The sequence below is a fragment of the Rattus norvegicus genome, chromosome 9, assembly GCF_021556685.1.
Source record: "Rattus norvegicus strain SHRSP/BbbUtx chromosome 9, alternate assembly SHRSP_T2T, whole genome shotgun sequence".
Taxonomy (NCBI): Eukaryota; Metazoa; Chordata; class Mammalia; order Rodentia; family Muridae; genus Rattus; species Rattus norvegicus.
In genome coordinates, this window is record NC_141542.1 from 100,707,257 (window position 1) to 100,721,959 (window position 14,703).

The 14,703-nt window shown below is 44.5% G+C and overlaps 1 protein-coding gene across 3 annotated transcripts in view; it reads right to left on the reverse strand.

The window, feature by feature from the left end:
* Positions 1-946: 946 nt before the first annotated feature.
* The window catches only part of Dner (delta/notch-like EGF repeat containing), a 302,538-nt gene continuing 288,781 nt past the window's right edge, over positions 947-14,703 (reverse strand). For all 3 annotated transcript variants that reach the window (XR_015628663.1, NM_001399331.1, XM_087566343.1), the window contains 2 exon segments: positions 8,537-8,783; positions 947-1,985 (listed from right to left, as the gene is read on the reverse strand). Coding sequence is in view for 2 of the 3 variants with exons in the window: in NM_001399331.1 (NP_001386260.1) it covers positions 1,874-1,985; positions 8,537-8,783 (359 nt within the window). In the remaining variant the exon portion in view is untranslated.

Here is a 14,703-nt window from a genome sequence, read left to right on the forward strand (position 1 = left end):
GCAGAGAGGGAGGGACCAGCATCTGAAGTTACTTTTTCCTTTAATGCCCACCCTCGCACCTGATTTCCAGACATCTTTTGGCCTTACCAAATGATTCCATGTGAAGTTAAAGATGTAGGCCCCACAATGATAGTGGTACTTCAATGAAGGGTTCAAGGAAAAGGAAAACTGGGTACACAGAGACTATAAACTGGCTCTAGGTTTTGAAGCCATTCTCAAGGCAATTTCATTCCACCTACCCAGAAGAGCAGCAAGGCAGTTTTTGAGGCGAAGGTCCTGCCTGCCATGAGTGGACATATCCCTGGATTTCTTGTACCTCAATATTGATACAATCTGTATCTTACGAGTAGATTCATGGCTTCAACAAGAATTTCTCTGATTTTTGCCCCACTCTTCATGTTGACAAACAATACAAACATCAGGAAATTATAGACTATCAGAGTGCAGGAAACGGCCCTAACAGCTACAGAGGCGTTGCATTAGTCCTGAAACAAAATATCCGATGTAAGCTAGTTTTATAAAGAAAGAGGGACCTATTTAATCCAGAATTCTAGAGGCTCAAATTCCAAGATCAGGTAGTGTTGTGTGAAGGAATCATTAGTGGTTGGTGCCTTAATAATAGGGGTCATTGTCTCACAATAGAAGCCAGAAAAAGCATTCAGGATCTGAGCCATCTCATACTGGATTCTCATGAGAGGAACTATCTTAGTCCTTTATAAAGGCAGTTCCCAAATGACTTAAAGACCGCGTTCCAAGCCTCCCCCTCTTTAAGGTCCTATATCAATCCTTGGGAACCACACCTTTAACCCATGAATCTCTCAGAGACACACTCAAACTGTAAACTGTCATTTAGGATTCTTAAATGTCATAAGCAGTTGGGTGGGTTGATAACCAATATCACATCTGAAGTATTTTATGTTAGTTTTAAAAGAATGAGACAAGTAAATCCTCGACCTGCTAACGTTTATTCAATATTCTTTGAAATTAGCAAGAATCATAAGAAGCACATATCAATCAAATACAGCCACAAAAATGTCTTGGGTATAAATAAATGTGCACTATAAGAAACACTACAAAAGGGACCAGCACCTCTTACACATCACTATCTCTTAGCAAGAAACATCTGCAACGTAATTGAATCCACTTACAATTAAAAAGAAAAGTACTTGACTTTTAAAGGAAAAACTATAGGTTGAAACTGATCAGTGTTTTCCTCCCTAGACCCTTTCTGTGTTTATGTTTACAAGGTCAAGTTCAAGGACTCTACAAAATAAAATGACTAAAACAAACTGGAAAAACATTTCCTCAGAGTTCAACAGAACAGTGCAGAAAATAAGTTACTTACCCATGCACAGAATAAGGCAGAGGCTAATTTCATTCAGGTTAGGAATAATAAGTTTAACTAGTTTTCTTTTTTCACAAAACAAACATCTCGGACACCACATCATATTAAGTAACGATTATACTGAATTATGCATCGTACTCTACTTATTCCTAACACTACTCGGAAAGCCAGCATCACACGTCAAAAGAAACTCGTCCTACATAAGGTTTATTCTGCAACAACCACAGAAGTCCATCTGGGTTTCATGGTGGGTCTACTGTCAAAAGAGCTCATACTTGAAGGATACAGTGTTGAGAGCTGAAAGTACAGTAAAACAAGGTCTACAGATTTCACAAATTCCGGTTTTTTAAAATACTGGTTTTTTTGTTTTTCCAAACTAAAAGCTGCAGAAAATTAGTTCCTTGGTAGTCTACTGAAAACTCTTGAGCGGCTAACATTTTACATTTCTTAAGCTTTTTAATTTTCTTAAAAATATTTAAACGATCTTAGTATCTCATAGTTTTTGAAAAATAATCCCCCCCCAAAAAATTACAAATCTTTTGTTTTAATCAGTGTGACCAAGGGTTTGTCATCAGGGCTGTAATCCTCGTAGGCAATGGGAGTCACGTCGTACATTGCAGGCCGAGATTTCTTCCCAAACCTGAAATCACAGACACAGAGGACTCTGGTTACATGAGTATTGGACCCAAAGTTCTAGGTATGTGGTAAGAAAAACCTCCTTTAAGAAGTTGTCGCATGTGCATGAGGATCTAAGCTTGACCCTCCAGCACTTGTATAAAACTGGGCAGGGGTGCTGGTGTGACCCAGTGCTGGAGGAAAGGAGAGGAACAGGTGGATCCTGGGTCTCACTGGCAACCCAGCCTGGCAAATTGGGGAGCAGAGCTGAGCTCTGGGTTCAATGAAGGACCCTGTCTCAACAATTAGTAGACAGAACAACCAAGAAAGTAGCTGAACATGGACCTCTGACCTACAAGCGTGTGCACACACATACACACACACACACACACACACACACACACATGTATAACCTATATACAACACACACATACTCATACACTTCTGTATAACATGTGCATACACCCACATACCTAGATATAACACACATCATATATGCACACACGTATATATATGCATAACCTACATACAATACACACTCATAAATTCACACATACACATGCATGTACTCAAATGCCTATATATAACGTAGACACACATACAAGAATATATATACTCACATACCTATATACATACATATATTACACACATACAAGAACAACATTCGAGAGTCAAATGGAACTACAAAAATACTTTGAAGTATATACTTTAGCATGTACAAAAAAATGAGGCATTCTGATATTAGCACCGAAGGAGAGGAAACATTAGTCTTTAGTTCAGGGGGCAAACAGGATTAATGAAAGAGCATCGTGGTTAAATCCTAGCGAATCAGGCAGCAGCACAGCTCCACAGCAGGCTTAAGAAAACATGTATTGATTTCTCCTTTTCCTCAAGACCCATAAATATCTGGAATGACAGTTTTGTTTTACATCCACTCTCATGACTAGCATACACAATGGCTGGCAATGGTCTCAGGTAGCACTCAGACAGCCTCTCCCCTGGTGGGAAGGCTCTGCCCTCCTCTGAGATTCCCAACACAAAAAGCTCAGCAGAAAGAAATGACCTAAAACACTGAGGTGTTTGGCCACAATTGTTGCTGGGGATCACCATCAAACCCTACCCTTTAGTTCTCTCAGCTCCCTGGAACATACTTTTTCTCGGGGTACCAAGCTATTGTCCCAACAGATTTGTTTGTATCAAAGTCTCCTCGGCAGCAGGACTGATGCCCAGAAGCCAGGGGAGTCAAAACTCCAAGTGCAAGACTTTCTGCCAAGCCAATATTAGGGGAGCAATTATTAAAATATAGTGAATTCAACTTCTGGGTGGTCTCTTCCCACTTGAGACCTCAGTTTCCCCAAAGTCTCTAGAGCAGAACATGATTTAAAGTCTTCCATGGAAACCCACCATAGTTTCCTCTCACATATGACTTTAAAAAAAAAAGAAAAAAGAAAAAACAAACCTACTTTATATCCAATGGTGCTCATTAAAAAGAGATTTAAAAAACAATCACCTTAAATTCTGAAAAGATTAAAATGCCCCCGCCAAGGACTCAGAGGTTTATCTACCATAGTTGCCCTCCATCCGTCCTCTTCCCTCTCTTTCTTTGCCACCCTGTGAGTGTCTGCTTTCTCACATACGAAGGTGAGAAGTAGGATCAGATAGTGAGTGGGAGGACAGAGCACTTTTCAAGTGAGATTGGATTTGGGGGTGGGAAGACAGTTGAAGACAGTTTTACTCTGTAGCCTAGCTTGGTCCGGAATTTACTATACAGTCCAAGCTGGCCTCAAACTCTTGGTAATTCTCCTGTTTCAGCCTCTCAAGTCCAGGAATTCTAGGTGGGGGTTGCCACCAGGCCTGAAATGATCTCCAAGTTTTAAACTTTCATCAGTTGCCTTCCAATTCACTTAAAATCGACTGGCCTTCAAGAGTACAAAGACATAACCATGCTGGATGGGGCACTGTGCAAAACAGGGACCAGAGTTAAAGCACTCTGCCCCCATCAACCCACTGTGACCACTGCGACGTTAAAAAGACCTTAAGTGGAATCATTTCTAAACTACAAGGCCTTGCTGTACACCCAACAAACTGTGTTGGCCTTGATGTGGGGCCAGACCTCAGCCTGTTTGTCTGGATAAGGCCCATGAAATCCTAAGATAGGAAAAGTAGTCACACTATAAAACTTGTTATCCTACACTTCTTCCCAAGTGAAAACATGAGAGGCTACTCTGAGGTAGAAAATGCTGACGAACTATTTCTCAAAAAATAGCTGGATGCATTTGTAATAACTGTGGTGATTTGGAAGAAGAGCTAGTAACAGCTTCTTTGATCCTGGCCTGGAGGTCCCGGGATACTTTCCTGTGGGAACTTTGATATGGGAATGAATTCTGTGCACAAGCTGACTAAAGTAATCAACTATTTGCCCCTCCCCACAAAAAGGTAACACAAACAACCAAGCAGGCTCAATCCGTCTTCATAAAACCACATATTATTATATGGTTTCTGATTGAAAATGAATCTGCCTTCTTAAAATCTGGAAAATCAGCTGTCTCTGTTCTCCGCCATGTCTTAAGAAGCAGCAAGTCCAAGGACTATGAACTTGAGCATCGTCCTTGAGCCGAAGACTGGTAAGAAGAGTTCGAGAAGCAGTGTTGCAGATCCACTGAGCAGGACAACCCCAGGCTAGGCCCACTCGCTTCCTTGCACACCTACGGAGCACCTTGCCTTATGTCCAGACTCTGGTGCTTGACTGTGTGACACAATGCCAGTGAAATCATCTGTGCGGGTAGAAAATGTAATGCTAATGACAAAAGCTGGTTGAAGTCAGACGAACACGCCTAAGACCAAAGAATGGACCAGCAGACCAGGAGCTGCAGTCCCTCCACTTCAGTTCCCTAGTTACTGTGAACTCTTGTTTCCTTGACTGAGCTACAGAGCATTCGGTCCAAAGTGTAGTAGCTAAAACAGTTTGTGTGACACAGTCGCCGAGGTTTCTAAATACCCGTAAGTTGACAAGGCTTTCTTTGACTCTCCTACACCTCTCAAGGTGGCGGGTGAATACCCAGTAACAGCCATACTGAAATATTAACTGCCTTCCCTGTCTCCTTGGGTTTTCCAAACCGGGCCAGGTATTGTTCCCTAAACATGGCCACTCCAGATGCACTCAGGAGAGGTGCCTTTTGCTTCTCTGTACCACGCTGTCATCTATAAAGTTCACACATAAGAACCACACAATGTCCCAAAACAAACCAGCAAAAGGACATGTACATATAATGTCTTAACTAAGTTTACAATTTTGCCCTGGACTACATGTATAGCTATCCTGAGCCATATGTGAACAGTAAGCTATGGTCGGGCCACCCTACTTGGTCTCAGTAAAAATAAGATCAACGTCACACCAGCCTCTTAAACACCATACTTGGTAACAAGTATGGTGTACCTGACTTGTCCTCTGAAGTTACCAAAGATGCCGCAGCCAATAGCAAGGCAGCAAGAAGAACACATTCTTCCAGCCCGAGGCCCCCTGAAAGCTGGAAAGCCAGGAGCGAAAACAACAGCAGGTGGATCCGATCATACACAAGGCCTGGATCTGAAGGTTTGCATTATCTGAAGACAAGAGAATGTGTTTTTCTAGTCTCCCTGTCCTGTCTTTCATTTGTCAGTGGTAAGTAGAACTAGGCACGGTGAGCCACCAAGACGTGACCTCACTGTCAGGATGTGGAGAACCATGTATCTGCTCCTGCGGATGCTGATAACGAGTGACAAGTCTACCTGAGTGTAAGCATAGCAGCTGTGAGGCAGGTGGCTCTTGGGACAAAGGAGAGGGGATGCCTTCTCAATCTGGCTGCTGGCTGACGTCAGAGGCACCTGATGTTTCCTTGGTCCCTCGTGGTCCAAGGTGACCCAGTTGGAATGTATCCTGTGTGGCCACTGGCCTGCAGTCGTTACAACTCAGTATCATTTGCAGGCAGGCCTCCAGGAAACAGCCTGTGAAATGGGCATTTGCTACGGGGTCATGCTTGGAAACTAAAGAGAAGGGAATATCAAAAGGATGAAGTTTCGCCAGGCTCTCCCTAGAGTTTCCAGGAACCCAGAGCACGGAAGGCCGATTTGCCAGAGGTCTGGCTGCAGTGTCCTCACAGCAGACTACAGATCAGACTGTGGCTACAGAACCCTTTGGGCAAGAAGTTATCCTGAATTCCAGATTCTTGGAAAGGAGTGACTTTCCTGTGGACTGTTTCCTCTGTACTTACTGGAGGCCACTGGACTTAGCTGGCTAGGGTTACGCATTTTGATAAAGATGGGCAAAAAATAAGAACCATGTAAATTCTATCCTGTCTCTTCTTTCCAGCCTGAGTATTCTGTGATCTTGCCAGAGGGGCTTCTTAGGCATCTCGAAACAAAGCATCCCTCTCAAATGATCTGGGCCTAAAATACCATATTCCTGTCCTTGGGAGAATCACAAAGGCTCTTAGCCACAGGTTCCTCTGAGATAGCATCTTATTTCTGAATCTCTGAGGACACGTCAACACCAGAGAAACCTGTTAGTTCTCTACCCTGTTTGCAACCTCTGCCTCCAACCTGGTCATTTAGGATACTGGGACTAGTCCTGTTGGCTGGGACCATGTACCGAGTACTCGGGGACTCAGACAAGGCAAAACATCCTATACCAACACAAACTGAGATCACTGAGATCACCCATTCATGTCAGACCTCCGATTTTGCTAACATTTGCTATGTGCCAGGATCTGCTGCAGAGACAGAAGTGAAAGGAGGGACTTGAATAAACACCCAGGGCGGGGTTTGTGTGGATTGGTCCTGGGCTTCCTGGAAGCTGGGTTACCCAAACCCTCCCCAACCCCCGAGAGAAAGCATCCAGGTGAGCAACCATATACTTTGGTCCTGAGTCCACTAGTTCCCCTCCCTCAAAGCTGCAAGTACCCACAAAGGGCAGCTCTCAGTGAAGCACTGAGAAAGACGCTCCAAGCCATACCATCTGATTCACATCTCTGGTTCCTCTCCCTGGACCCAGACTCTACTCCTGCTTCTGCTACAACAAAGTCACTGCGAGATGGGAAACTTGGGTTTGGGAATTTTCCTTTGGGGAAGGAAGACTCTGAACCTCTTCTGCTGCTACTCTGTAGATTTGGGGCCTGCTTGGATCTCTTTACTGATAGATCATTCCTAACTAATAAGGATTATACTAGAACAGCTTCCACAGGCCCCACACTCAATACCAACCTCAGGGAGCTGAAGATGTGGTTAAGAACCCTTGCTGCTCTTACACAGAACTGGAGTTTGGCTCCAGGAAGCTCAAACCACCTGTAACACCAGCTTCAGGGGATACCATACCCTCTCCTAGACTCTGTGCGTCTTCACACAGGCACCTGTACACAGGAACACACGCACATGAATAAAGCCTAAAATGTTTACTTTTAAGAGCTAAACTCAGTACACTGACTTTCTGAATTGTTTCAGATTACTCTATCAATTCAAAAGAAATAATTTTTGTTGCCAAGTTTGTGATAATACCCCTTACAAAAGTCACTGAGCTGACTTTCTCAATGTGATAGAAAGATCCGAGAGAAGTGTCTATAATTTAACAATTGCCATGTTCTTTCAGTAGGGGGCCTGGAGGGAACTTGGTTTATGGAAGCCTGCATGATCCAGATGGACTATATATAGTCAGGGAACGGTGTAATGAGACTTCCAATCAGACTGCTATGCTGTCCCTCTGCCACACCGACTCCTGGCTTTTCTCTAGGAAAGGAAGCTGTATTCTAAAACACAAACTCTAAGCATCAGATGACTGCTGTTCACTGTGGTTTCTGTAGGCCCTGAAATCCAAGAGATTAGTTTATGTTCGTATTGACTGTTTTGAAAACAAGAAAGAAAATGTCAGGATGAAGGGATGTCTCTGTTAGTAAACCACTTGCCTTGCCAACACAGGACTTAAGTTCAATCTCAGAACCCACCTAAAAGTGTTACCATGGTCGCAAGGGCCTGCAATCCCAGAACTGGAGAAGCAGAGGCAGGAAGACGCCTAGAGCATGCTAGCTGGCCAATCTAGCCTAATTGCTGAGCTCCAGATCTCTCACTTGTGAGACCCTGTCTGTCTCAAAGGAACTACCCAGGGGACACCTGAGGATGACACGGGTTGTTGTCTGACCTTACACACACATACATACACACACACATATACATACATACATACACATAAACATGCAGACATAGACACACACAAACACAAACACATACACATATGCACACAGTGCACACACATCCACACATGCAGATACACACACATTTAAAAAAATGTTCAATACATTGTGATGAAGAATCATATGTGCACAGTTGCAGATCAACGCAACTTAAGAAATATATTCAGTGTAAAGACACCTAGCCATGGGTTTGAAGGGCTGCTCCTGAACAGGGCTAGTACTCTGTCTTCTGTGCCTTGTTCAGCCAGTGTTTTATTTTTAAGACCCGCCCCCCTTGTGGCTGTGAAGTCCTAATGACAGCATAACCTTGGAGCCCATGTGTGATGTCTCCCTTACCGCAGACCCTCAGAGAGCTTACCTGGCATGCCGGATGGATGCGATGGCGTTGCTGAACTCACTGTCAATGCTGCGGCAGTTGTAGAATTCCTCGTAGGCTGGCCGGGACGAGCCCTGGTACTCAATGCGGCTGATGCGGCAGATGCCCACAATCAGGATGATAAGCATGAGGATGAAGGCTACACACAGGGCTCCAATGATGATGTAGAGGGAGTGCCTCGGCATGTTGGTGAGGCTCTCGGCCATGTGCCCAGACTTCCACTGCAGGTCTGAAGGCGGAGAAGGAATTGGAGCAGTTAGCTTGCTAGGGCACTAAACTCATATAAGGGTCATCTAAACTGGGAAGGATTATTTTCTGTGACTAATCCAAGCCAACGTTTAATATCTTTCATATTAAAGGTCACTGACAAATCCTGAAGAAAAAAATAAGGATGGATCTGCTTTAGTTTGGATGTGAAATGTCACCAAAGGACCATGAGTTTCGTTCCCAATTGATGGTGATGTTTGGGAAGGATGTAGAACCTTTAAGAGGTGGAGCCTTACTAGAAAAGTCTAGAATCACTGAGGAAATAGGGTGGGCTCCGGGTGTTATTTCCCAGCCCCACTTACTGTTCACATCCTGCTTCCTGACTACGGGTGCTTTCCCTACCATGACCGATGGTCTCCCCTCAAACCGAAAGCCAAATTAATCCCCTCCTTCATGAAGTTGCAGACATTGTGTCACAACAAGAAAAAGTAACTCCATAGTCACTCTCAGCATATAGTTCTTCTCCCTGTTGCACGTATTACTGTAAAATGGCAGAAATAGAGGCTGCAAATAGGTACTTGGCCCTTCTTGGGGACTTATTGGTGAACTTCACCCCAGATATGGTGACTTTAGACTCCCTACCGAGGAGCTAGCCCTGTAAATGTGTAAAGCTCTGTGTACAAGATGATGGTGTCGCTCACTTACAAACAGTTCAGAAAATGAGCTCAGGTCTCATGTACCTACTTCTCAGGGCCAGGAATTACTAATGGCTTATCACTCCGCTTCAGATTTCCTTTGCATGTTTACAAAAGAAATAACGTGTTAAAGATAAAGTTGCAGTTCCCCCATTCTCATGTCCTCTCCTCACCCCACCAACACCAAAATAATTTACCAGAGTCAGAAAGAGGAAGACAATCTAAATATTTAACTCTAGCGAGACAGAAAGACAGTTCTTCATTAAACAGTACAAACAAATGAAAGAAAGCAGTCAAAGGGGACCTACTCGTGTGGTATAATAATCCAGCAATCACAGTAAGTTTAAAAACAGTTACTTGGACATTTAAAAAAAAAAACTCAGAGTAGAGTCATAAAACTAGCAAGCTTACACCGCTCCCCTATTAGGCTAAGATCTTTAGGAACAACTCATTTAGTCGAGATTACCAGAATATGTATAATTCACCCCCCTTGCCCCTCAAGAGAGGCAGCCTAGGCAACTGACCTACTTTAAGAGGAAGCAAAACAGGAGCTGAGGTCTGTGTCCACAGCACGCCTCTACAATGTTGCCTCTAGAAGCCAGGGTTATAAGTGATTCCAGTGTTTCCTGTATACTTTTCAACCACTTTAATAATGATGACCTATTCTTTTAACAATCAAGAAATAAGCAATACGTCATTGTGTGAACACCCAGATGGGAACCTCCACACAGCGGTCGGATCACACCAGTTTGCTTTAACTCCAACTCCAACATTTGATCCGTCTTCTGAGCCTCTGTTTTCCATGTGCAACAGGGAAGCACCAATGTCTACCCCACCCATCTGTTGTGAGCATAAGCTAGAAAACTGAAAAGGTGAAATGAGAAAAGGCACTTGGGAGGTGGTCCTTCAGAAAGAGCAGCTGAGATGCTGGAAGAAGGGGAGGGGGAGAGTACACTGTCCCGTGAGGTAGATGCTCTGGGCAGAGGATGATAGAACATCAGCTGCCCCTGACCTTCCACTAGCCTCTATTAACAGGGACAAAAATGGAAGGGCTGGATGTCACCTCTGGAGTTGGCACCGGCTGGTAACATCAGATGATGTTCTGTTTGTGGACCAGCATACAAATGGAGATGTCTAGCTAATACAAACAGGATGTGAAAGCAAACTGCAAATCAAAAGGAACTGGGCTTTCTCTATTGTAGTCATACCTCGTGGCTACCACCATTACCCTGCAGGGTCATCACTTTCCTGGTGTCTAGATCTAGGATTCGGAAACAAAAACCATGCCTCAAGACACCTTTCAGTATCCTGGTTATGTGAAAGGATCACCACACACTCAGCTACACCCTCTGTGATCATGGACTCGGAACTGACTGTTCTTGATCCTGGAAAGGACACCCTGAGGGAGAGGACAAGTGGTGAGGCAGACAAAGGGCCAGCCTGCAGAAACATTCCCTAGCATAGAGAAGTAGCCCCTGCTTCTTGTCTGGATGTTTCTAGAATGCCCAAAGAGAAAGAGTGAATAAAGAATCCTAGAATGTGAAGCCAGATCACCTGATCCCTAAAGATCTCACAGAGACCTGTAACAGCTGGTTCGATGTTTTCATCCAAGACTGCCTGCCTAGCTGCTAAGGCAGCAGAGGGAGCTGAGAAAGCTGCCTGATCCTTAGTGCGCTCTCTCCTCAGCCAAGCTGACCCAGAGACAAGGGGAGCAACATAACACACTACAAAGCAATAGCCTCCACAGATGGCTGAAGGTGTTTTGTGAAACCAGAACTGAGGTTCAATCCCCAAGTCAGGAGTCCTTTCTTGGCAGGATCTACTGCCTCCTTGGAGAGACTACTCTGTTTTCTGGCAGAAAAAGTAACTGTGGTTCACTTGATTTCCAAGTATTATAGCATTCATTCCTTTCAAAACTCAGCAGCAGGCTGGAGTCCAAGGCTCAACAGAACGTGTTTTATCATCCATTTAGCATCAACACAAGGGTGGCCAGGGTGGTTTTCATTCCAACTCATAACTGAGTGCTGAGATCTGATGGTCAGGGGTGTGTGTGTGTGTGTGTGTGTGTGTGTGTGTGTGTGTGTGTGTCTCCACAAGTGCATGGATACACACATGTCATAGCACACATGTCACAGCACTTGATTAAAGGTCTCTACTTTGGCTATGTGTATCCTGGAGATGACACTTGAGTCATCAGTCTCAGGAGCAGGTAACTTTATCCACAGAGCCATCTCTCCAGCCCTCACAGGAGTTCTTGATGGGCTTCTGAGTTTTACATATGCTCTGTGTATTAAAAACATGCATATCATCTTGACTGTGTATACACACATGTTCACACATGAGAACTACTGTAAGAAGAGCATTATACCTCATTATGCCCTCACACAACGCTGGCCCACATGGGATGAGTTGCCCATAGTTTGCATGTCCCTCTACTTGCACCAGAATCTGCCTTTCAAGGTGTTTAGACATTGAAAAGTCTATCACAATTTCTTACCAAACAACAACCAAAAGCAAGCAAACAAAAAACTCTTTTCCTTCATCCCTGCCCTCATGTTTAAAGCTGAACTCATCTTTCTTGTCTTCTGAGATGTTCCTGACAGAAGCGAAGGTGGCTGCTTTGGGAGCTAATTGGTTTAGTAGCCAGCCTGGATCTGTGCAATCTAACACTCTGTATGAAAGGCACCAAATGTACCCTCTCTTGCCAGGTGTCTGCAAATGTCATCCTCCATCCAGGCTCCATCAGTGTAAGACAGCGATTTTCCACATCCCCAGAGTCCTGTTGCATGAACCATTTACTGTGTTGGCTACAGCCCAGCTTGGAGAAGAAAATCTTAAACCTGAGCGCACTGAATGGGATTACTTCATGGGCCCCAGCAGGTGTGTGACCAGGAATGCCAGCTCAAGAGCTCTTTGGGGAACATTTCATAAATGTCCCACTTGTAAGTCTCAAGGATCGTTTACATTTTTGTTTAAATGTGTCTGAAGTTCTGTGCTTTCTGAAGGCTTTCTACATTGAACATGTTGGGATTGCTGGGAGAGCACGGTAGAGAAGCTGTTCATGGTGAAGCAGGCACGCTGGTGACAAAACCAAATCTTCCCAAATTAGACTTCAACTGATTTGCATAATTTATTCTAAAATAAATTGTCCATATCTATTTTGTAATTTATCTTGGTGAGCACAGCAAGACTGGCTAATTTATTCATCTACAAGGAGCATGTTTTTGATATCATTTAATAAGTAAACAATTCTTAAGGCTATGGGCTGCCTGCAACCATGAGCTAATATATAAAATTGTGTCATGTTTTCCGTAGCCAAAGGTGAGTTGTCCAATGAAAACATCAGTCAGCCTGAGAAAAAATAGCAGCCATTGTTGATTTTCCGACAATTTGAATGAAGATGACTCACAGGGACCGGCACTACTTGAAAGGATTTGGAGGCCTGCCCTTGTTGAAGGAAGTGTGTCACGGGGGGGTGGGCTGGAAGGGTTCAGATGCTCAAGCCAGACCCAGAGTTGCTCTCTTTCTACTGCCTGCAGATCTGGATACAGAACTCTGTTACTTCCCCAGCATCATGTCTACGTGCTGCCACCCTCCCCTCCATGATGATAATGGACTGAACCTCTGAAATTGCAAGCCAGCCCCAATTAAATGATTTCCTTTATAAGAGTTGCTGTGATCGTGATGTCTGATCACAGCAATGGAACACTAAAAAGTGGTCCACGCTACTTAGTGGTGGGAAATACTACTTCATAAAGAACCATTTGCACTATACCTATGATTTGAGTACCTACTGTGTGCTTTGATAAGGCATGAAGGGAAAAGCTGGGGAGAAGTGAGCTCTTGCAAGTTTAGGTCTTTAGACAGACACTAGTGTCAGCAAAATGCCACCAAATGCGAAAGGACAGGTATGCCAAGGCAGCACAGGCAAGCTGCGCTGAAACAGGAGGAGGACAGGGTGATCATTCAGCTAAGAGTCAGGAGAACTTGCACTTGAGGGTCACTCGACATAACTAAAGCAGGGGTGAGGGAGAGCAGAGGGAAGATCACCCCACACAAAACAGCAGAATGAGCTCAACCCTATGGCAGAAGAGCAGGACAAAAGACCAACAAGAAGCCAGTGTGAGAAGACTGAGGCAGACAGGCCCAGTGAAGGGAGAGGTAACTCCCTGGGGTGGGCCACCGAGACTCTTAAAGCAATTAGCAGAGCCTTGGGTCTTGGTGGATTTATTATTTTAATAGTACTGGGCATGACTGGACTCACATACACACTGAGAAGATGTGCCTGGCTCTGAGGCAGTGGTTCTCAACCTTTGGGTCTCATCCCCATTTTTTTGGGGGGGGAGGGATTCAGATGACTTTTTCACAGGCTCACATATTGGATATCCTGCATATCAAATATTTACATTATGGTTCATAACAGTAGCAAAATTACAGTTATGAAGTAGCAGTGAAACTAATTGTATGGTTGAGAGATCACCACAACATATTAAAGGGCGGAAGCACTAGGAAGGTCGAGAACCACTACTGTAGGGCTGAGTATAGAGGCCAGATCAGGGACTACGCTAGTATGGGGCAGAGCAGGTAGTGACTTAGCCCAAGGTGGTGGGGACAGTGTGAGTGACTGAACAGCAAGTGAGTATGACATGGGGATGGAATTAGATGGGGCAGGGGTCGGGACTTGACAGGGAGAGAATGAAATCTCACTCTCACTCTCATGGCTGGTATAGCTGGATGCATGAGGTGCTGAAGCTGAGTAGGGGTCACCTTAGAGTGACCAAGAGAGAGCAAGCAGGAGATCCAGAGCTCTGTTTTATAAGGAACAAATGGGAGATGCCATTAGAGCACCACAGTGCCAGGGGTGGCAGAAAACTGTACTTGGTGGGAGAAATCACTATTTTGGTTATTAATTTTAGGCTGACGTTTATTGAGCGTTCCATCTATGTTGGCACATGCAGACAAAACACGCATACATTTACAACGATAATTGAAAGAAACTGAGTGGGGTCCTGAGATCAGAGAACATCTACAGATCAGAGAGTCTTGCTCTGGCCTGCCATTGCCCCGGGTGAGGAAGGCCTAGAGATGTAGTTCTTAGGGAACGGAAGAGCAGTTTATGACAACTAAAGAAGAGGGGTAACTGGGGGCTTCGCTAAGGCTGAGAAGTGCATATGGAGAGACAGTCCTGCCCTCGGCTGTGTACAGGGTGCATCTACGGAGCAAAGACCTGGGTTTGTTAGTGCTAAT